The sequence below is a fragment of the Lontra canadensis genome, unplaced genomic scaffold (genome assembly GCF_010015895.1).
Source record: "Lontra canadensis isolate GAN:19392208 unplaced genomic scaffold, GSC_riverotter_1.0 scaffold3, whole genome shotgun sequence".
Lineage (NCBI taxonomy): Eukaryota > Metazoa > Chordata > Mammalia > Carnivora > Mustelidae > Lontra > Lontra canadensis.
Genome location: NW_022630997.1, coordinates 12177118 through 12193346, shown reverse-complemented (window position 1 = coordinate 12193346; position 16229 = coordinate 12177118). Strand labels below are relative to the sequence as shown.

Below are 16229 nucleotides of genomic sequence, written 5' to 3'. Positions count from 1 at the left end.
ACTGTATTCCCTCTGCCTGAACTGCTTTTCTCCAGGTGGTTCACAAAGAAAGTTCTAGATTTCAGCCCACTCTTACTTCAGAGGGTCTTCCATGACTACTGTTGATCAACACCATTTTGTTAATTACCTTCATGGAATTTACCACAATATAAAATCACCTCTTCCTTATTTATTTCTGCCCCTCTCCATTAGAATATACTCTCCTTGAGGACTGCTTTTTCTGCTTGTTCACGAATGTGCCCCCAGGTTCTAATACTCTTCCGGCACATACTGGGCAGTAAGTAAATACTCACTGAAATGTGCCTCTTTTTTAAAAAATTTTATGTGTGTGTGTGTGTGTTCCAGAATTCATTGTTTATGAACCACACCCAGTGCTCCATGCAATACGTGCCCTCCTTAATATCCACCACCAGGCTCACCCAAGCCCCCACCCCTCTCTCCTCCAAAACCCTCAGTTTGTTTTTCAGAGTCCACAATCTCTCATGGTTTATCTCCCCCTCTGATTTTCCCCAACTCACTTCTCTCCACCTCCCAATGTCCTCCATGTTATTCCTTAATGCTCCACAAGTAAGTGAAACCATATGATAATTGACTCTCTCTGCTTGACTTATTTCACTCAGCATAATCTCTTCCAGTCCCATCCATGTTGATACAAAAGTTGGGTATTCATCCTTTCTGACGGAGGCAATATACTCCATTGTATATATGGACCATATCTTCTTTATCCATTCATCTGTTGAAGGGCATCTTGGTTCTTTCCACAGTTTGGCGACTGTGGCCACTGCTGCTATGAACTTTGGGGTACAGATGGCCCTTCTTTTCACTAAATTCACTATCTTTGGGGTAAATGCCCAATAGTGAAAATGTGCCTCTTGATTGAAATATGTATATTTTGAATGAAAAATAAAATTGTTTTATTTATTTATTTATTTATTTATTTTTGATGCTGAACAAACAGATGACTTTGCTTTTAGGACATGAGGGATATATACAGATATTCACTCTTCCCAATTAAAAAGAAATCAGGAGATGAAGACTTACATGAAATGGGGGTATGCAATAGTATTGGGTTGGATCAAGGATTCACTAATGAACAGAACTTGGGTAAACCTGTACTCTAAAAGGAGGACCACTAGGGGGCGGCAGGCACATTTGCTCCATCTGACCACTGGCTGATGTAATTACTGATAAGCTCTTCGGACACTGTGGAGGAGAGCTTTACCTACAATATTCCTTCATCCCACTGCCATCTGTGGGAATGGGACTGGTTCTGAAGCACTTTATGCCATCTAGTCCCGGTGAAACCATCTCCAGAGATAATTAAAGAAGAGCCACTACTCCCTCTTAATTATCTCCTTTTGCAAACACTCTTAGAGTTTTATTTTGGGACATAACTCAAAATCTTCTCGAAGACAATTTCTGGGACTCAGTCCTTCTCCACCACTACAGCACACAAAATCTTTACCTCACAATTTTCACACTCCATAGACCCTTCTACAACTTTTAATCAACTTCTGTTTTTCTAAAGGTAGCATGGGGTCACAGAAACAATGAACATTGGCAGCTAGGAGACCTGGGCTTGAGTTCTGGTCTGGTCACTTCCTGGCTGCGTAGTTCAAAAGAAATTATTTCATCCCCCTGAGTCTTGCCACCCAAATGGGGATGCCAACGTTGACTCTCTTAGAGTTTGGCCCCTAGAATTAACTGAAATAATGTATACGCTACATGTTTTTAAACTCAAATGTGTACAGATCTCAGTTGTTATCAATAATGGTAATATTCCTATTTCCTCTTTTTCTACCTTTCACAGTGATAAAATCAGTTTGAGAGCACATAGGAGGTCCCTTAAAAGGGTAAACTGAATTTGCTTATTCAGTTATGTTTCTCTATCAGTTATGTTTTGTTGGTGACCTTCCAATACCCACTCTTCCCAGCCTCTTTAATGGAAAAGCCAATACTTCATTTATAGGCTTGTCCTTCCTCCTGTGTGACTGGTAAGTGCTCACATGCAAGGATTAATCCTTTTGGGTCTTAAAGGGCATTAAAACCCTGGAGCAGGAAACGAGAAGAGAGGGAGGTCTTTTAAGGGGCCGCAGGGCAGAGATCAGGAGCTGCAGCAGAAGACCCTCTTCCATCTCTCTAGAACGCTGTGTCCAATGTGATGCTTGGCACTGCACTAGCCTTCTTTTTACACAGAAGGGACTGTCTTACAGTTAAGCTTACATAATGAATATGCAAAGAGATGGAAAGGACCTATTTCCTGATGACACTGAGTTACTGATTGTACTGAGCCCAAAGCTAGTCTTTCTCTGTGCTTGTTATGTGAGATAATGAATAAAAACAAGATTAACCAAACTGAATCAAAGGTTCTTGATTAAGAGGTCTTGGTCTTCAAATTACAAATACAACTTCCAATCAGAATTGCTTGGACTGCCACCTAATGAGGACTTCCTGATAAACACACAGTGCTTGTTTTATTTATAATGGAGTCTAAGAGTTTCTTTCTTAAGACTTTAACCTCCTTTTCAAAGGTTCCTGAACAAGCACAAGATAGAAAATATAAAGATACACTTTTCATATGTATAACTCAACTTTTCAGAATTTCTGAATCTAGGGGATTCAGGAAGGAAATAAAAGAACAGGGAAACTAACATTTGTTGAGCATTTATGTACCAGGGACTCTGAAGCATTTTCACCTTTATTTCATGCATTTAATCTTCACAGTACTACAAGGTATAATAAGATATCAACTGATTTTTTAGATAAAGAGAATGGAGCTCAAAGAGATCATGATTTACAGAAATGGCATTATGGGATTCAAACTTGGGTGGCCCCAAGGCTTTTATTTCTACAACTCTACATTGTGTGAAAAATGCCCGTGAACTGGGAGCCAATATTTGTTACGCATATTTTGGCTTTGAGCTAAATATCAATTCATATACCTAGATACAAAAGAAAGACCAGTAAATCTGTATTTTTGTGGGGTAATTCAGCAATATGGCTCAACATCCTTGAAAATGAGATATTTCAACCTCATGTTCATTTCTGAGACTTCTACCCAAGGAAATAATTAATGATCTATGAAAAGAATTACCTATTTCAATATTCATCAGTGTTATTTATAATAAAGAAAGAGAGAAGAAGGGTCAAAAACGGGGGAATAATTTTTGAAAACTTCAGAACATGCACAGTTTGTGATTAAAATCGTGCTTCCAAAGAGTATATGAGTATTTACAGAAGTGCTTAATACATGTCATACAATAAAAACGGGTTACCAATTAATAATATTGTATCAATGTTAATTTCTTAGTTTGGAAAACAGACCTTGGTTGTTCAAGATGTCAACATTAGGAGAAGCTAGGTAAAGCTATACTGTCTTGGTAACTTTTCTGTTTACCTAAAAGTATTCTAAAATAAAAGTTTTTTAAAAGTAGGTTACCAGTATGTGTATCAACCAGATTCTGTACAAGTTGTATATATAGATATCTACATATGTATGTTTGCACTGGAAAAATGAATAAAAGAAATACAGGAGATGTCAAGAGTAGTATACAGGCAGTGATGTGAGAGAGTGAGACAGCTCTGTGTGCAAATCCCTGGTCAGCATCTCTCAGCCAGGGGGTGGAGGGGGCATGGTCCACAGTGGGCTTGAGATCTGTCTCTCGAGAATTAAAGAACCATCTCTAATTCCTCTGCTTTTCCATCTTCCTCCACTCACCATGACATGTACTGAGGTGGGGGGACTACAAGCAATACGTGCTGTGAGTCTGTTCTCCAACTAAGAAATACAGAGGGTTCAGCTGGGTGACACAAGGAAAGCCCCAAGAAGGGGTCTTAAAAGCATTTCTTGCTTAGAGTGGCTCAAAGTGAAATTTGCAAGCTGAAGGGGAAATGAACAATTTTGAACCGCCAGCCCCTGGTAAAGTGCTCCTGGTTTGTTCTCTTTCTCCTTCTAATGGAAACAGAAAGAAATTGGCTGCACTTCATAATGAGGGACCAATCACTCTTACTCCCCTTGGGGCTTGCTGTAATAGCATTAAGTATGATGAACTCTTTCCATATTCAATTCTAGTGAGTGTATGATGTGATTCCATAGGAAGTATCCTGTAATTTGGCATTAATTAACGTCAATTAATGCATGCAACTGCTAGACTTCAGAATTAATTTCATTACTTTTCCCACACAGATGTTTTCCTTGCCATAGGTAATTAGGGCCCTGTGCTGCTCTTCCCAGGCATCCTCACTCTGGGCAACAGCTGCTGCGTGGCATAATGCAGTTTCCACCCCCTGCAAAATCTGTGATCTAGACAAAGGCCGCCTTTCAAGGGCTGGGCTCTGAGCAGAGGGACAGGGCTTTAAATGCAGGTTCAAGGCCTGCTAACTCTGTAAACCCAAGCAGTCACGGCACCTCTCTAAACGCTGATCTACAAAATGGGAACGGGTGCGAGGCGAGGCATCTTGCCAGCGGTGGTGACGAGAGAAGAGCTCAGGCGTGAAAGGCAGTGAGTCTGGTGCCGGGCCAGTCTGTGCTCCAGGAACGGGAGTGGTAGCTGCTCCTGAAGTGCTCTCTCTTTAATCACCAGCGCTGCCCACCATGTCTCACAGGAACCGACTGTAAAGCACTCCACACGTTTCTCCCTGACACAGTATCTTTCTTCACATTCAATGTGTGGTGTGGGTTAAAGACTTTTTTTTTAAGTAATTTTTTTAAGAGACCAGGAAAAATATTCTCCATGCATAATCAATAGATAATGGTGTGAGGCAGTGGCCAGTGGGGGGAACTGGAAAATAACTCGGGCTATGAGGAGGACATGGGAGGCGTGTGGGAGCCCAGCATACAGGCCAGCCGGCCTGCGGCCATATTGCTTTGCAAGTGCGCCCTCCTGTTGGGGGTGACCTTCCAGATCCTAGGTCTATGTCCTCCATGCTGGGTGACTCAGAGAAGGTTACTTACCAAGCTACGCTTTAGACTGTTCCTCTATGTAACGAGCAGTTACTAGAACGTTAGAATTAATAAAAAAGGATGTTAAGAATCAGACTATCGGGGCGCCTGGGTGGCTCAGTGGGTTAAAGCCTCTGCCTTCGGCTCAGGTCTTATTCCCAGGGTCCTGGGATCAAGTCCCACATCTCTGTAGAGGGAGCCTGCTTCCTCCTCTCTTTCTCTCTGCCTGCCTCTCTGCCTACTTGTGATCTCTCTCCGTCAAATAAATAATAAAATCTTAAAAAAAAAAAAAAAGAATCAGACTATCATTTCAACAATAAAGACAAGTCTTTACAAGTCTTTACCCATTGAAACCTGTCTCCTTCCCACTCTTGTGCCAAGAAACAAACATCTGGTTCGAACTGCCCTTTCCTTGTCTGCGACCCTGTCCAAATACTTCCTGGGCTTGCTTCTGTGGTGTTCTTCCTGAGGCTCGGACTGACCTCTCCCTTCCCAGCATCTCTCCAGTGAGAGCAGCAATGGCATTAACCTCCAGAAAAACCCGAGCATGCCCGTCCCCTTGGCTAGGAACCATGCCAAATGGATCGCATGCTTTTTCTCTTTCCAGATTTACAAAAAAAAAAAAAAATTCCAGAAATGGTACTTTTTACAGATGAAGAACTCCAAACTTAGGGATGAGATTTGCATAAGCTCAAATGCTAGTAAATGAAATGCATCACAGATCTCTAGGACTCTACCCCTGATTCTGGCACTCAACAAATATTTACTTAGCATCAAATCCTTTCATATACCTTAATATAATAAAAATTTCATTTTGAACAAAACCATAAACTCTCTAGGCAGTCATGAGCACTTTGAAACTTTCCATCCCCTACTAATTTTCAACATTAAAACAGGGCAGTTTTTAAAGCCCAGATATCTTCATATATATCTTCCTTTTGTTCTTTACGTTGTTCTATTATTTTAGAACCTTCATATTAAATGTCCCCAACCAACACACATGCACACATGTGTCGACATGCTTGTGCTCATGTACATTTCATTACCCTCAGGGTTCCAGAACCCTCTGTGGCATGTACCAGTGAGAAACTGACACATGCAAAGCTGAGACTCCAGCCGTGGCCCCTTGAAAAGCCCAAGTTCAATACATTTCTGAGAAAATTATAAACTTAGATCAAATGTTCTCCCTTGACATAGAGATGGTGGCACTGCTTTCTTCTATGAAATCTCTCGATTTTGGTCCAGGATAACTTTCTAAATGTTGTCTTTTATGACTAGCCTTCTGACATTTAGGAGGCCATGCTTACTACAGGAAAAGTTCTGAGATCATAAATTTTTCACCAAGCACAAGACTAGGAATTAGAGACATGAAAGAGGCGAGAAGGACATAATAATTTAATACAAATACAGAAACACCACTTGTCAACTGCAATGCAGCATGGTGAGTGCATCTCAGGAAGGAGTGCTGTGAGCCCACAGGTGAGGGACACACTAATTCCATACCTTTCCACAGATGGTCTACCCCGTGCCACAAGTTCTCCTGTGATGGCCTCTATTTTACTTTGCTTCACACAGAACTGTGGACCTGTTATGCCTCCCTGGCCTACTGTACTTGGGGGATAGAGACCACTTTACTATTCACTCTAAGGACCAGAGGTAACAATGACCTGTGTGGGGGTGAGGGCAGGGACACATGTGGAAGGCTTCCTGGAGGAGCTGAGAAAAGTCTGGAAGGTGGTTTGGAACAGTGGTAGGGTGAGTGATAAGGAGGACTCCAGGAAGAAGGAACGCTGGTGAGAACACAGAGGCGTGAGGGGGAGGGTACAAGATGTGTTTGGGAAATGCTCCCTGTCCGTTCTGAGGAAGCCACACTGGAAATCCAGCTTAAGTTGACAAAAGACACAAAGTTATGTAGAAGGTCACACCAAGGCATGAAAAACCGAGAAGCACATTTGTTTGAAAAACTTCCCAAACTGAGTCAAAAAAGACGGGGGGCGGGGGAGGCAGGGTGCAGGAGGGAGCCTTAGGGGGGGGAGTGGGGGGGGGGGGGGGGGGGCGGCGTTGGGAGGAAATGGTAGGAAAGCCAGAAGGAACAAAAGCAGGAATAAAAATGGGAAGGAGAGAGAGAGGAAGAAGAGAGATGAAAGCAGTTTGGTGCATGGGGGAGAAAACACAGAATTTTTTACAGGGCTTTTTGGGGGAGGGGTGCACAATCTACTTGGATGTGTTCACATGCTATGTGATTAATTTCAGGACAAAAAGTCAGTTCAAGGGATTGCCTCTGAGGCACCTGGGTATGTTCAACCCAGTATTTCTTCTCTTAGTAACCTTTTTTCTTTTTTTTTTTATCACCCTCAATACCATATATCATACTTGGAACATGGTCAGTGTTCAACCAAGACCAATAAGGTACGTTTCTGCCTTTCACGGTGACATAAACAAAGATGACACACTGGCCTGTCCTCTCCATATTCCTGGCCTTCCTGATATCCCCTGACCCTTGCCGAGCATGGCCATACTCTGTATCATTCGCATATACTGTTCCATCCTTCTGGAATGATATTCCAGCAGTCTGTCTCCCTTACTTCCATAACTACGTGGCTGAAACATCAAATGCCACCTTATCAGAGATTCCTTCTTTGACATCCCCTCCCACCTCAATCACTGCTCCCCTTGCTCTGCTTTCCTTTACTTCCTGGACTTGGCACCACTTGGCATTAGACATGGGTTTATACCCAGTATAAGATCTTCTCTATCTACTAGGGAAACTCTATGAGAGCAGGGCCTTTGCAAATTTCCCTCCTATCACAACATCCAGGCCCAACAGTATCTGCTGAATGAATGCATAATAATAGGGCTTCAAGGGGTGCCTGGGTGGCTCAGTGGGTTAAAGCCTCTGCCTTCAGCTCAGGTCATGATCCCAAAGTCCTGGGATCGAGCCCCTCCTCCTCGTGCTCTCTGCTCACTGGGGAGCCTGCTTCCCTTCTTCTCTCTGCCTGCCTCTCTGCCTACTTGCCCTGTCTGTCAAATAAATAAATAAAATCTTTTAAATAAAAATAAAAAAAAATAAAAAACAATTAAAAAAAATAATAGGGCTTCAAATTCTAGCCCTGAAGCTGTGGCAAAAACATTTAATCACTATAAGCCTTGTTTTCCTCAAGGTTAAAATGAGAAAAATTACAATAGAGCCTACTTACAAGAATGGGTATGAGTAATGCAACTGAGAAATACCTAGGGCAGTAGTGGCAGAGGCAAATGATAGGGATATAATGCATGGTATTAGCATCACTGTTGCCTGAGAACGTACAGGACCAAGGAAGGAAATGTATGAGTAAGTGCCAAGACCTTTATGACACTTTTTTTTTTTTTTTTTTTTTAAAGCAGGGGTGAGAAGCATTAGGAATTTTCCAGACACTTTGCCATCCATGTTGTGTGGACTAGTGCTGCTGTGTCCTGGAGGATCCTAAAAACCCAACAGAGATGCACTCCTCTGCTGTCAAGTGAAGGCCAGGGGAGAACAGGCTTCTCTTGTGTATCTGTCCTCTCTTCCTGAGCAGAAGGAAGGGCACAGACCTTCTCCCGGCCGGCTGGGCCTCCAGCATGCAGAGGAAGTAGCACAGAAGCGTACAAAGACCGCACTCTGAAAGCCGCCCAGCGGGGCCCGTGACATGTTTCTGACAGATTTTCACTGCTGTGTGGGGAGGCCTGTGTTACCGTGTTTCATGCTTTTCTGGTTGGTTTTCAGGCTGTCTTTAAGGCTACTCTATCAGAGAGGCCACGCTGAAATCACGAGGAGTCAAAATCAAGAGGCTTTTGCAACATGAACAGTGGGGGTCAGAAGGAGGCAGCCAAGAGAACAAGCCAGTGCAGGGCGCCTCTATGCTCTCATCCCTGATGCCTACTGTTGGGGGGCGGGGGGCAGGCAGAAAGGGGAAAGGCCCTTCCCTGCTGGGGAGGAGTAGGGAGCCATCAGAATCTGCAGCAGCCCCAATTCTAGAAAATTCTAGCCTCTTCCCAGGTCCCACCTCAGAAACTGTTCCTAAATACATGGACTGAAAAGAAGGTAAATCAAGGATAAAAAACATGGGGTCGAAAAATGCCAGTTGGTGGGCCAGGGTTGGGACCCTCGCTGGCGTGGGAGTGGCCAGTTTGACATTTTTTTTTTCTTATATATTTGTTTACAAAAGCCAAAGTGTTCACCTTCTCTGGAACATTAAAGAGATTTGAAATCTTTTAAAGGTGCACTGATGAGGAAATACAAATAACCAAGAAAAATCAGTAAAAATTCTTAACCTCATTCACGATTAAATAAATGCAAATGAAAGCAATAAGGATATAGCTCGTGACTCATCAGATGGGTTATGTTTAAGAAATCTTTGATAATGTCTCAGGCTATTGCGGGCTTGCAAACCCAAGCATCCCAGCACCGTCACAGTGACAGCGTGCAATGATGCAGCCATCTCAGAGGACAATGCAACAAGGTCTACTAAAATTTTCCAAGTATTCACTCTCAGACCTGGAACTGGCCATCTGTAGTTTCTCTTTCCAGCATTGCTTGCTGCCTGCACAAGTGTGAAATCAGTAATGTGTGTGTGTGTGTGTGTGTGTGTGTGTGTGTGTGTGTGTGTACACAGATGTATTAGCACTGTGTGAAAGAGCCAAACCTCTACAGTTCTACTAATGAGAGAAAAGCTAATGAGAGCATAGCTGACTGCACAAAGTGGGGTTTTTTGTAGTCATCGGTCACAAAGTGGCTGCATTTACATGTGCTGATATGGGAAAATTTTAACTTGCTATTGTATTCCCCAGTAGTGCATGTGGCATGATGGTTTTAGAACACGAACATATGTGAGTGTGTATGTCTGTGTCCTCACATGCATATTCACCTGTGTAAGCCCACACAATTTCTGGAAAAAAATGTAGAAGAACATTTAAAAAAAAAAACATGCTGCACCTGGGGAATGGTAAGGAAGGTCAGGAAGAGGATTTTACTTTTTGTTTGATGCACCCGAATACAACTTCTCCTTTTATTGTCATTGCTGCTACTCTTGTTGTCATAAAGGTAATCTATCTCTACACAGAGAACTGAAAGCACCCCATAGGTCACAGACTGAGGCCTATTGGGAACCGAGGTCTCCATCACAGCCCCTCAGCGTTGCAGCCACCGTCCCCCAACCAGATATTGCTGGCAAGCTGCTCATTATGCAAGTCGACTGCAGCACTGGGAAATGGGAAATAGAATGGGATGTCCAGTTCTGACCCAAGACCAGAATCTGTGGGATGGTGGTTATATAAAGTTGTGAGTCTCTTTTGGTTTTTATTTCAGCTTGTAAAATGCTAGTCTGTGGTTCATTTCAGCAAGAGTTTTTGGACATTCATTTTCACAGTTGGTTTAAGGGCCAAGGTTGTTTCTCCCCAGTGAAAGAGATGAGTCCTTGTGCAAGTTGTTACAAAGTTACTTACTCATGCAAACAGACAATGAGCCCAGTAATTGTCCCCTGCCCCTTGTCCATGCTAGCACAGATCACCACCAGTACCGAAACAGGCCGCTGACTACGGCTTTCATTTCAGAAGTGAAAGGGAGGAGTGATAAAGGTCAAACTCAAAACTTGAATGTTTTCTTGCAAGATGATATGTACAGATGTGCACAGAGAACTCTGCATCCCTGTGTAATTTCCATGTAAAGAATTCTGATCATAGTTACATTCTTTTCCTCCAAAATCCCGTATACCTAACATGCAGCGCACAATTCCAGGGAGTTAGTGAGGTTCTTAAACTTGTCCATTAGCCCCCCAGGACTCTGGAGACCCTAGGGCTAAAGCCCTTCTTTGAGAAGACTTGCTTATACAGGTAAGGTTATTTATTAAGTCAACAAATGGGTCAGTCTCTGACCTTTGTTTGTATAAAGAACCAAAATGAAATGAGATAAGGTTTTTCACAAAACTTTCAAACCAGCGGTTTGGTCAACATTTTCCAACTACGTTCATTACATATGTATACAGCAATGCACCTATATTAGGGGAATCAACAGAAGATAGGTGTCCTTTTTACAGTTTTAATGCACTGGGTGGCAGTTTTAATGTACTGACTCCATAGGATGCCTGAGAGCAGGTACATCCATACACACACGCACGATATTTAAACAGTAAAATCTTTGTCTCTGGAGTGAGGACCTGTCAGGGTGTCCTCACTTAAATGCAGGGACCAATAACAAATGCCACATCCAGTAAACATGTTCAAAATTTTCCAATAATAATTCCCGTGATTGACTGTAATTGAGGCTGCTCTCCCCAGCCTTCCTCCCAAGGCAGAGAGGTAATGCAAGGAAGAATAACATCCTTGTCACAGTGTAAACTACAAGACATCCAGATTCCAGAGCACAGTGGCAGAAATGTCTATGGCAGTCACAGACTGTCACAAAGCAAAAAAAAAAAAAAAAAAAAAAAGCCCTTGGTATGGGGACTTCAGGTGAAACAGAAATCGATTATAAAATGTAATCTAGGGAAATGTGAAATGAGGCTAAAACCGAACTTTGAATTAACAAGCCCAGATAAGCCTTTGTAAACCACCCAACGGGGATGAGCCAAATAAGCTAGTGTGGGATTTTTCCTGTGTCAAAACAACTTCCTGGTTACCAAGTACTTTGAGAAAGAGGAAGAGGAAGGAAGAAAGAGGAAGAAAGAAAGAGAGAGGGAGAAGATGGATATGATACTGAAAAAAAAAACAAAACTCTCTCTTGTTCTCTCTCTCTCCTTTTTTTCTTTTTAACCTAGGCAGGTCAGGCATTATGCCTAGATCCTTTATTTCAATTGGTAGGTAATTTTTTTTTCTGTTTTGTTTTGACAGGGATAACTTTTCAAATTAAATCCCTTTATTGAATTTTCACTCTTGGGTAGTTTCTGAAGATGCTGCCTTTGCAAAAAAGTAAAATAAAATAAATAAAATTAGAACTGATCTATTTCATGCCATGTGAAAGCTGAGCCCGAGATGACAGTTTGGCATTATCAACCTTCATGGCTGCAGGGAGCAGAGGAATAATGTTGGGTGAAAGGGAACGTGCACATCAGGGAAAATGACAGCCTTACTGTTTTCAGGGTATGGGACTGATAGATGCCACAAGCCAGAAGTGGTATTATCCCCAAAAGCTTGAAAATGAAAGCAATCTGGGATGTTACCGATTCCATCTGGGGCTTCCTGAACAAGAGGTGCAGTCATGGGAGACAGACCCTAAAGCTCTTTCATTAGTTTTTCGTTATGGGACTTTGTTACTCTAAATGTGCTCTGCTGACCGGCAGCACGGGCTTCACCTGGGAATTTATTAGGAATGCAGACTCTTGGGCCCTTATTGAATCAGAACCCACGTTTTAACGAGATCCTTTTTTGGGCCATGATATGTCCAGATTTGAGATACAATGCCCTAAAATTTTCTGACAGCTTAGTAAGTGACTTGGTCACCCTGACAACTGGCCAGCTATGTATTCACTCACTCAGCAAATATTTACTAAGCTCCATCTACATGCTGACACTGTGGCATGTGCTGGAGAAGTGATACTGACCAAAGATACACACGGCCCCTCCTCTCCTAGAATTTAGAGGCCAGTTCATTGTAATTAATCACCATGGATGGTTCAGACGTAAGCATCCATTTCTATTTTTTAACTTCTTATTTTGAAATAATTTTAACTTCTTATTTTGAAATAATTTTAGACTCAAATACAAGTTGCAAAAGCTAGTATAGAGAGTTGCTCTGTACCCTCTCTTGGCTTCCCCCAAAGATAACATCCAGTAAAACCACAGAATGAAAGCAAACAATATATGAAATTGGCTTAGATTGGGAGTTCAAGAAAGAATCTCCTAAGGGAGGGATGCCTTCTCTGGTTCTGATATTATTCTATGTTTTTTTTTTTTTGAAGATTTTACGTGAGCTCAACATTATTTCAAAATAAAAAGTTAAAAAAAAATAGAAATGGCTGTTTACATCTGAACCATCCATGGTGATTGATTACCATGAGCTGGTCAGGGAAGGTGGAAGAGAAGATGATACTCCATGTGGGAGAACCATCAAGTATCAGAGCCTTGTGGTGACACACAGGACCCCGCATGTTCTAGGAACTGAGAGCAAACCCGCAGGCCTGCACGCAAGGAGTGAGGAGAAGACGGAGTGAGATGAGCTAAGGAAATGGGCAGGCAACAGATCATGTTGAGCTACAGGTCGAGGTGAGAACTCTGCCCAGATGGCAGGAATTGTTCTGCCTAAGGAAAAGGCGGCTCTGGCTCCTGTGTAGCAAAAACTGGGCCTTGGGATCCAAGATAACAAAATCAGGTCTGAGGCTGGAGCGGTGGCCACCAGAGAGAGCCCACTGAAGGGGTGGGGGAAAAGTTCTGAACTGCTGCGTTCAATCTGTGTCAGGCACAGTGCTGGGCATATTACATATGGCAGTCCCGCCTGAGCTTCCAACGGAGGAAGGTGATGGTCAGCTTGGACCCTGATCGGTCCCCCCCACTAATTTTGCCAAAGAATATATTCATTCCCCAGATGGGAAGGAAAACCTCTGGAAATGAAAAATCTCATGCCATGTGCACAGTAATGAAGTGGGTGTGGTTTCTGGGGAGTCTGGAGAGCAGGGGTCACTTCCTTCTTCTGTCCCCAAGCAGGTAAGGTACAGGGATCTTTTGCTTTTGCATTCACATGAGCTGAGGGCAAGTAGATAGGGACAAGGGAGAGCGAGGATGAAGTTTTTGAACTGTGAGGGATATCTGTCAAACAGAAAATGTCTCAAAAATTGGATTGTCACCCTCTGGCTCAGTGCTGGGCAGCCTCATTGCTCTGGGGTACCTGCGGATAGTCCATTCTGTTCTCTCCTCTATACCTGAGACCTCTTTCTCCTCCCCCTGCCCCCCGTCCTTCCTTATCTCACTTCTTTTTCTTCTACGCTTTTCCCCCTATCTCTTTCTTTGAACCCTTTCACCTGCAGTGCCCTCTCTTAGGCCTGGCAGTACTCCTCCATTCCTTAGCCATTCTAGAGGTCTTCTGGACCAAAGAAGGAGAAGGACACTTATGGAGCTGCTGTGTAAATATATTACCTAAACTTTCTACGCCTTAGTGTCCTCTTCTGTAAAGTCAGAAAAACAACCTATAAGTTGTGGTGGGGATTAATTGTGACAAAATATATAAAGTGATTAGCATCATTCCTGGTAGAGGGTAAGTGCTCAGCGAATGTTAGCTAGTCCAGGAACCACTATGATTAACTTATTTCATTTACAGTTGAAGAAGGAGGCATGAAAAGTCTAAGTAGCTTTCTCAAATTACTAATTTCTCACAACTGGTGAGTGAACTTTTGAGTCCTTCAGACATAGGGATGGACCCGGGACTGCAATTTTTTCTGTATGGTGTCCCCAAATCCACCCTGTCCACACAAAGTGCAGTCCCTCCTGGCAACCGGCCTAACTGGGCAGCTAATAACCACGGAAGCACCAGCAAACCCACTCAACCAACGTTCGCCTCCGCCTGTTTATGACAAGGGACACATAGGACAGTTCTCTCATCCCTGTCCTTTCCAAGGGCTTTGTGACTTTCCAGACAAAGCAGTGAGACGTTACGTGGACCATATCTGACAAAATAAGGAAACCAGAAAAACAAATGAAAACAAAAGAGCAGCAATAAAATAATCATAACAAATAACCAGGAAAACACTTCAGAAATAAGAAATTGGGCCATTTCTCCATTACCTGGAAAGGGAAACACCTTGGCTGGATGAGAGATGCTGGGAATTGTTAAGGCAATTCTGGATCACCGAGGACGTGGATTATTACTGCTGTGTTTTCCCTAGACACAGACTCGGCTCATGGCAGACTGATAAAACTAGCTTTACTACGAACATCGTGGGGAAGATGAATTACTTACGACCATCTACAGTCCTGGCCTCGAGATGCACAAGATCTGGTTCCTTATTTGACCCCATCACAGACCTAAAGAAAAAATGGAGAAAGAAGAAAAGGAAGACCAACATTAATGGCTTCACATGTGCCTCAGAGAAACTCAGCGGAGCCCAGGGACTACTAATGTTCATAGGATTTAACCATCACAATCCTTGGAATACATCTGCTGTATTTATGTACATAACCTGACAGTAAAATTTCCACTTCAAATAAAAGCTATAATGAACTTTTATTTGATGAAGGCCAGGCTTAACTCTGACAAGGACACTGTGTGTTATTAGCTCCGACCTGCAAATAAGTCTTACACATGACACACGTGTCCTCCTGTGACAATCTCAGTGACAGTATATTGGACTTTCAAGACTTATCAGGCAAATTCCAGGCAGGCTGCTCTCACTGGGTGACTTGAACAGTGACTTCCATAGCAAACTGACCTAATTAATTTTTTCATTTGAAATTAGCAGAACTATGTCCCACTATCCTATGCACTAAGAACAAATCATGTGACCCTCCCTCCTCCCCCAATGCAGGGCACAGAGGGCCTGTCCTCTGTATGGCTGCACCTGTGGGAGAGGAAAATGCAGATGCGCCTCACTTCACGGTGTATGTTTGAAACCATATGTGTAAGTAAAATAAAATCAAAAGCAAAAGAAAAGTCTACTTAAAATGCCTTGGAGGTACCTATTATTTAGTGTAATCTTGAAGTGAGCCTTACTAAGTACAAAATAATTATTCTGTTACCTGAGCTATAATAGATAGTCAAATGTTGAATGAAAGAAGGAAATGAACGGAGGGAGGGAGTGTATAATGGTCTGTGAGCTCTTTGAAATAAGTAAATTAATCATTGTCCTAAGGGCATTCCCAAGAACTCTTCTTATTTGAACTCATTTTCTCAGCTCAAAGAGTCTGAAGCATAGCTAGCTTAGTCTCTCTTCATCTTAAGAAGTCTCCAAAAGGCCCTATTATCGCTGTCAGTAACTTTTCTCTGATTGATACATGGCCTGAAATTCAGAGTCTATGCTTGAAACACTAAACCCCGCTTTCTTCTCTCAGGCAGCAGAAATGTCCTAATAAGGGTTTGGTAATTTTTCCCCCAAAGAGACAGGGGATGCACACTGGGACACTCCGTAACCTTGGACTCTGAATGCGGGCAGTCGGTGACATTCTGACCATGACTTCAGTTGCTGGTCCAGGGATGGTGGCTTTCCATTTCCCACACTGAAGCCCTGACTGGATCCGTAGGTGACCTCTTCTGACGAGGTCACAGTCAGGAGATTAAGAAAGAAAACAAGCTCCCTAAAAGCCTTCAAACTAGAAATCTCAGCAGCTAACTGGTTTTTTATAAATT

The 16229-nt window shown here is 42.7% G+C and overlaps 1 protein-coding gene across 4 annotated transcripts in view; it reads right to left on the bottom strand.

The window, feature by feature from the left end:
* Nucleotides 1–16229, bottom strand: part of SORCS1 (sortilin related VPS10 domain containing receptor 1) — a 497774-nt gene that overhangs the window by 119389 nt on the left and 362156 nt on the right. For all 4 annotated transcript variants that reach the window (XM_032880513.1, XM_032880527.1, XM_032880538.1 and 1 more), the window contains exon 6: nucleotides 14847–14911. In XM_032880513.1, coding sequence (XP_032736404.1) covers nucleotides 14847–14911 — 65 coding nt within the window. The remainder of the gene's footprint in view (nucleotides 1–14846; nucleotides 14912–16229) is intronic.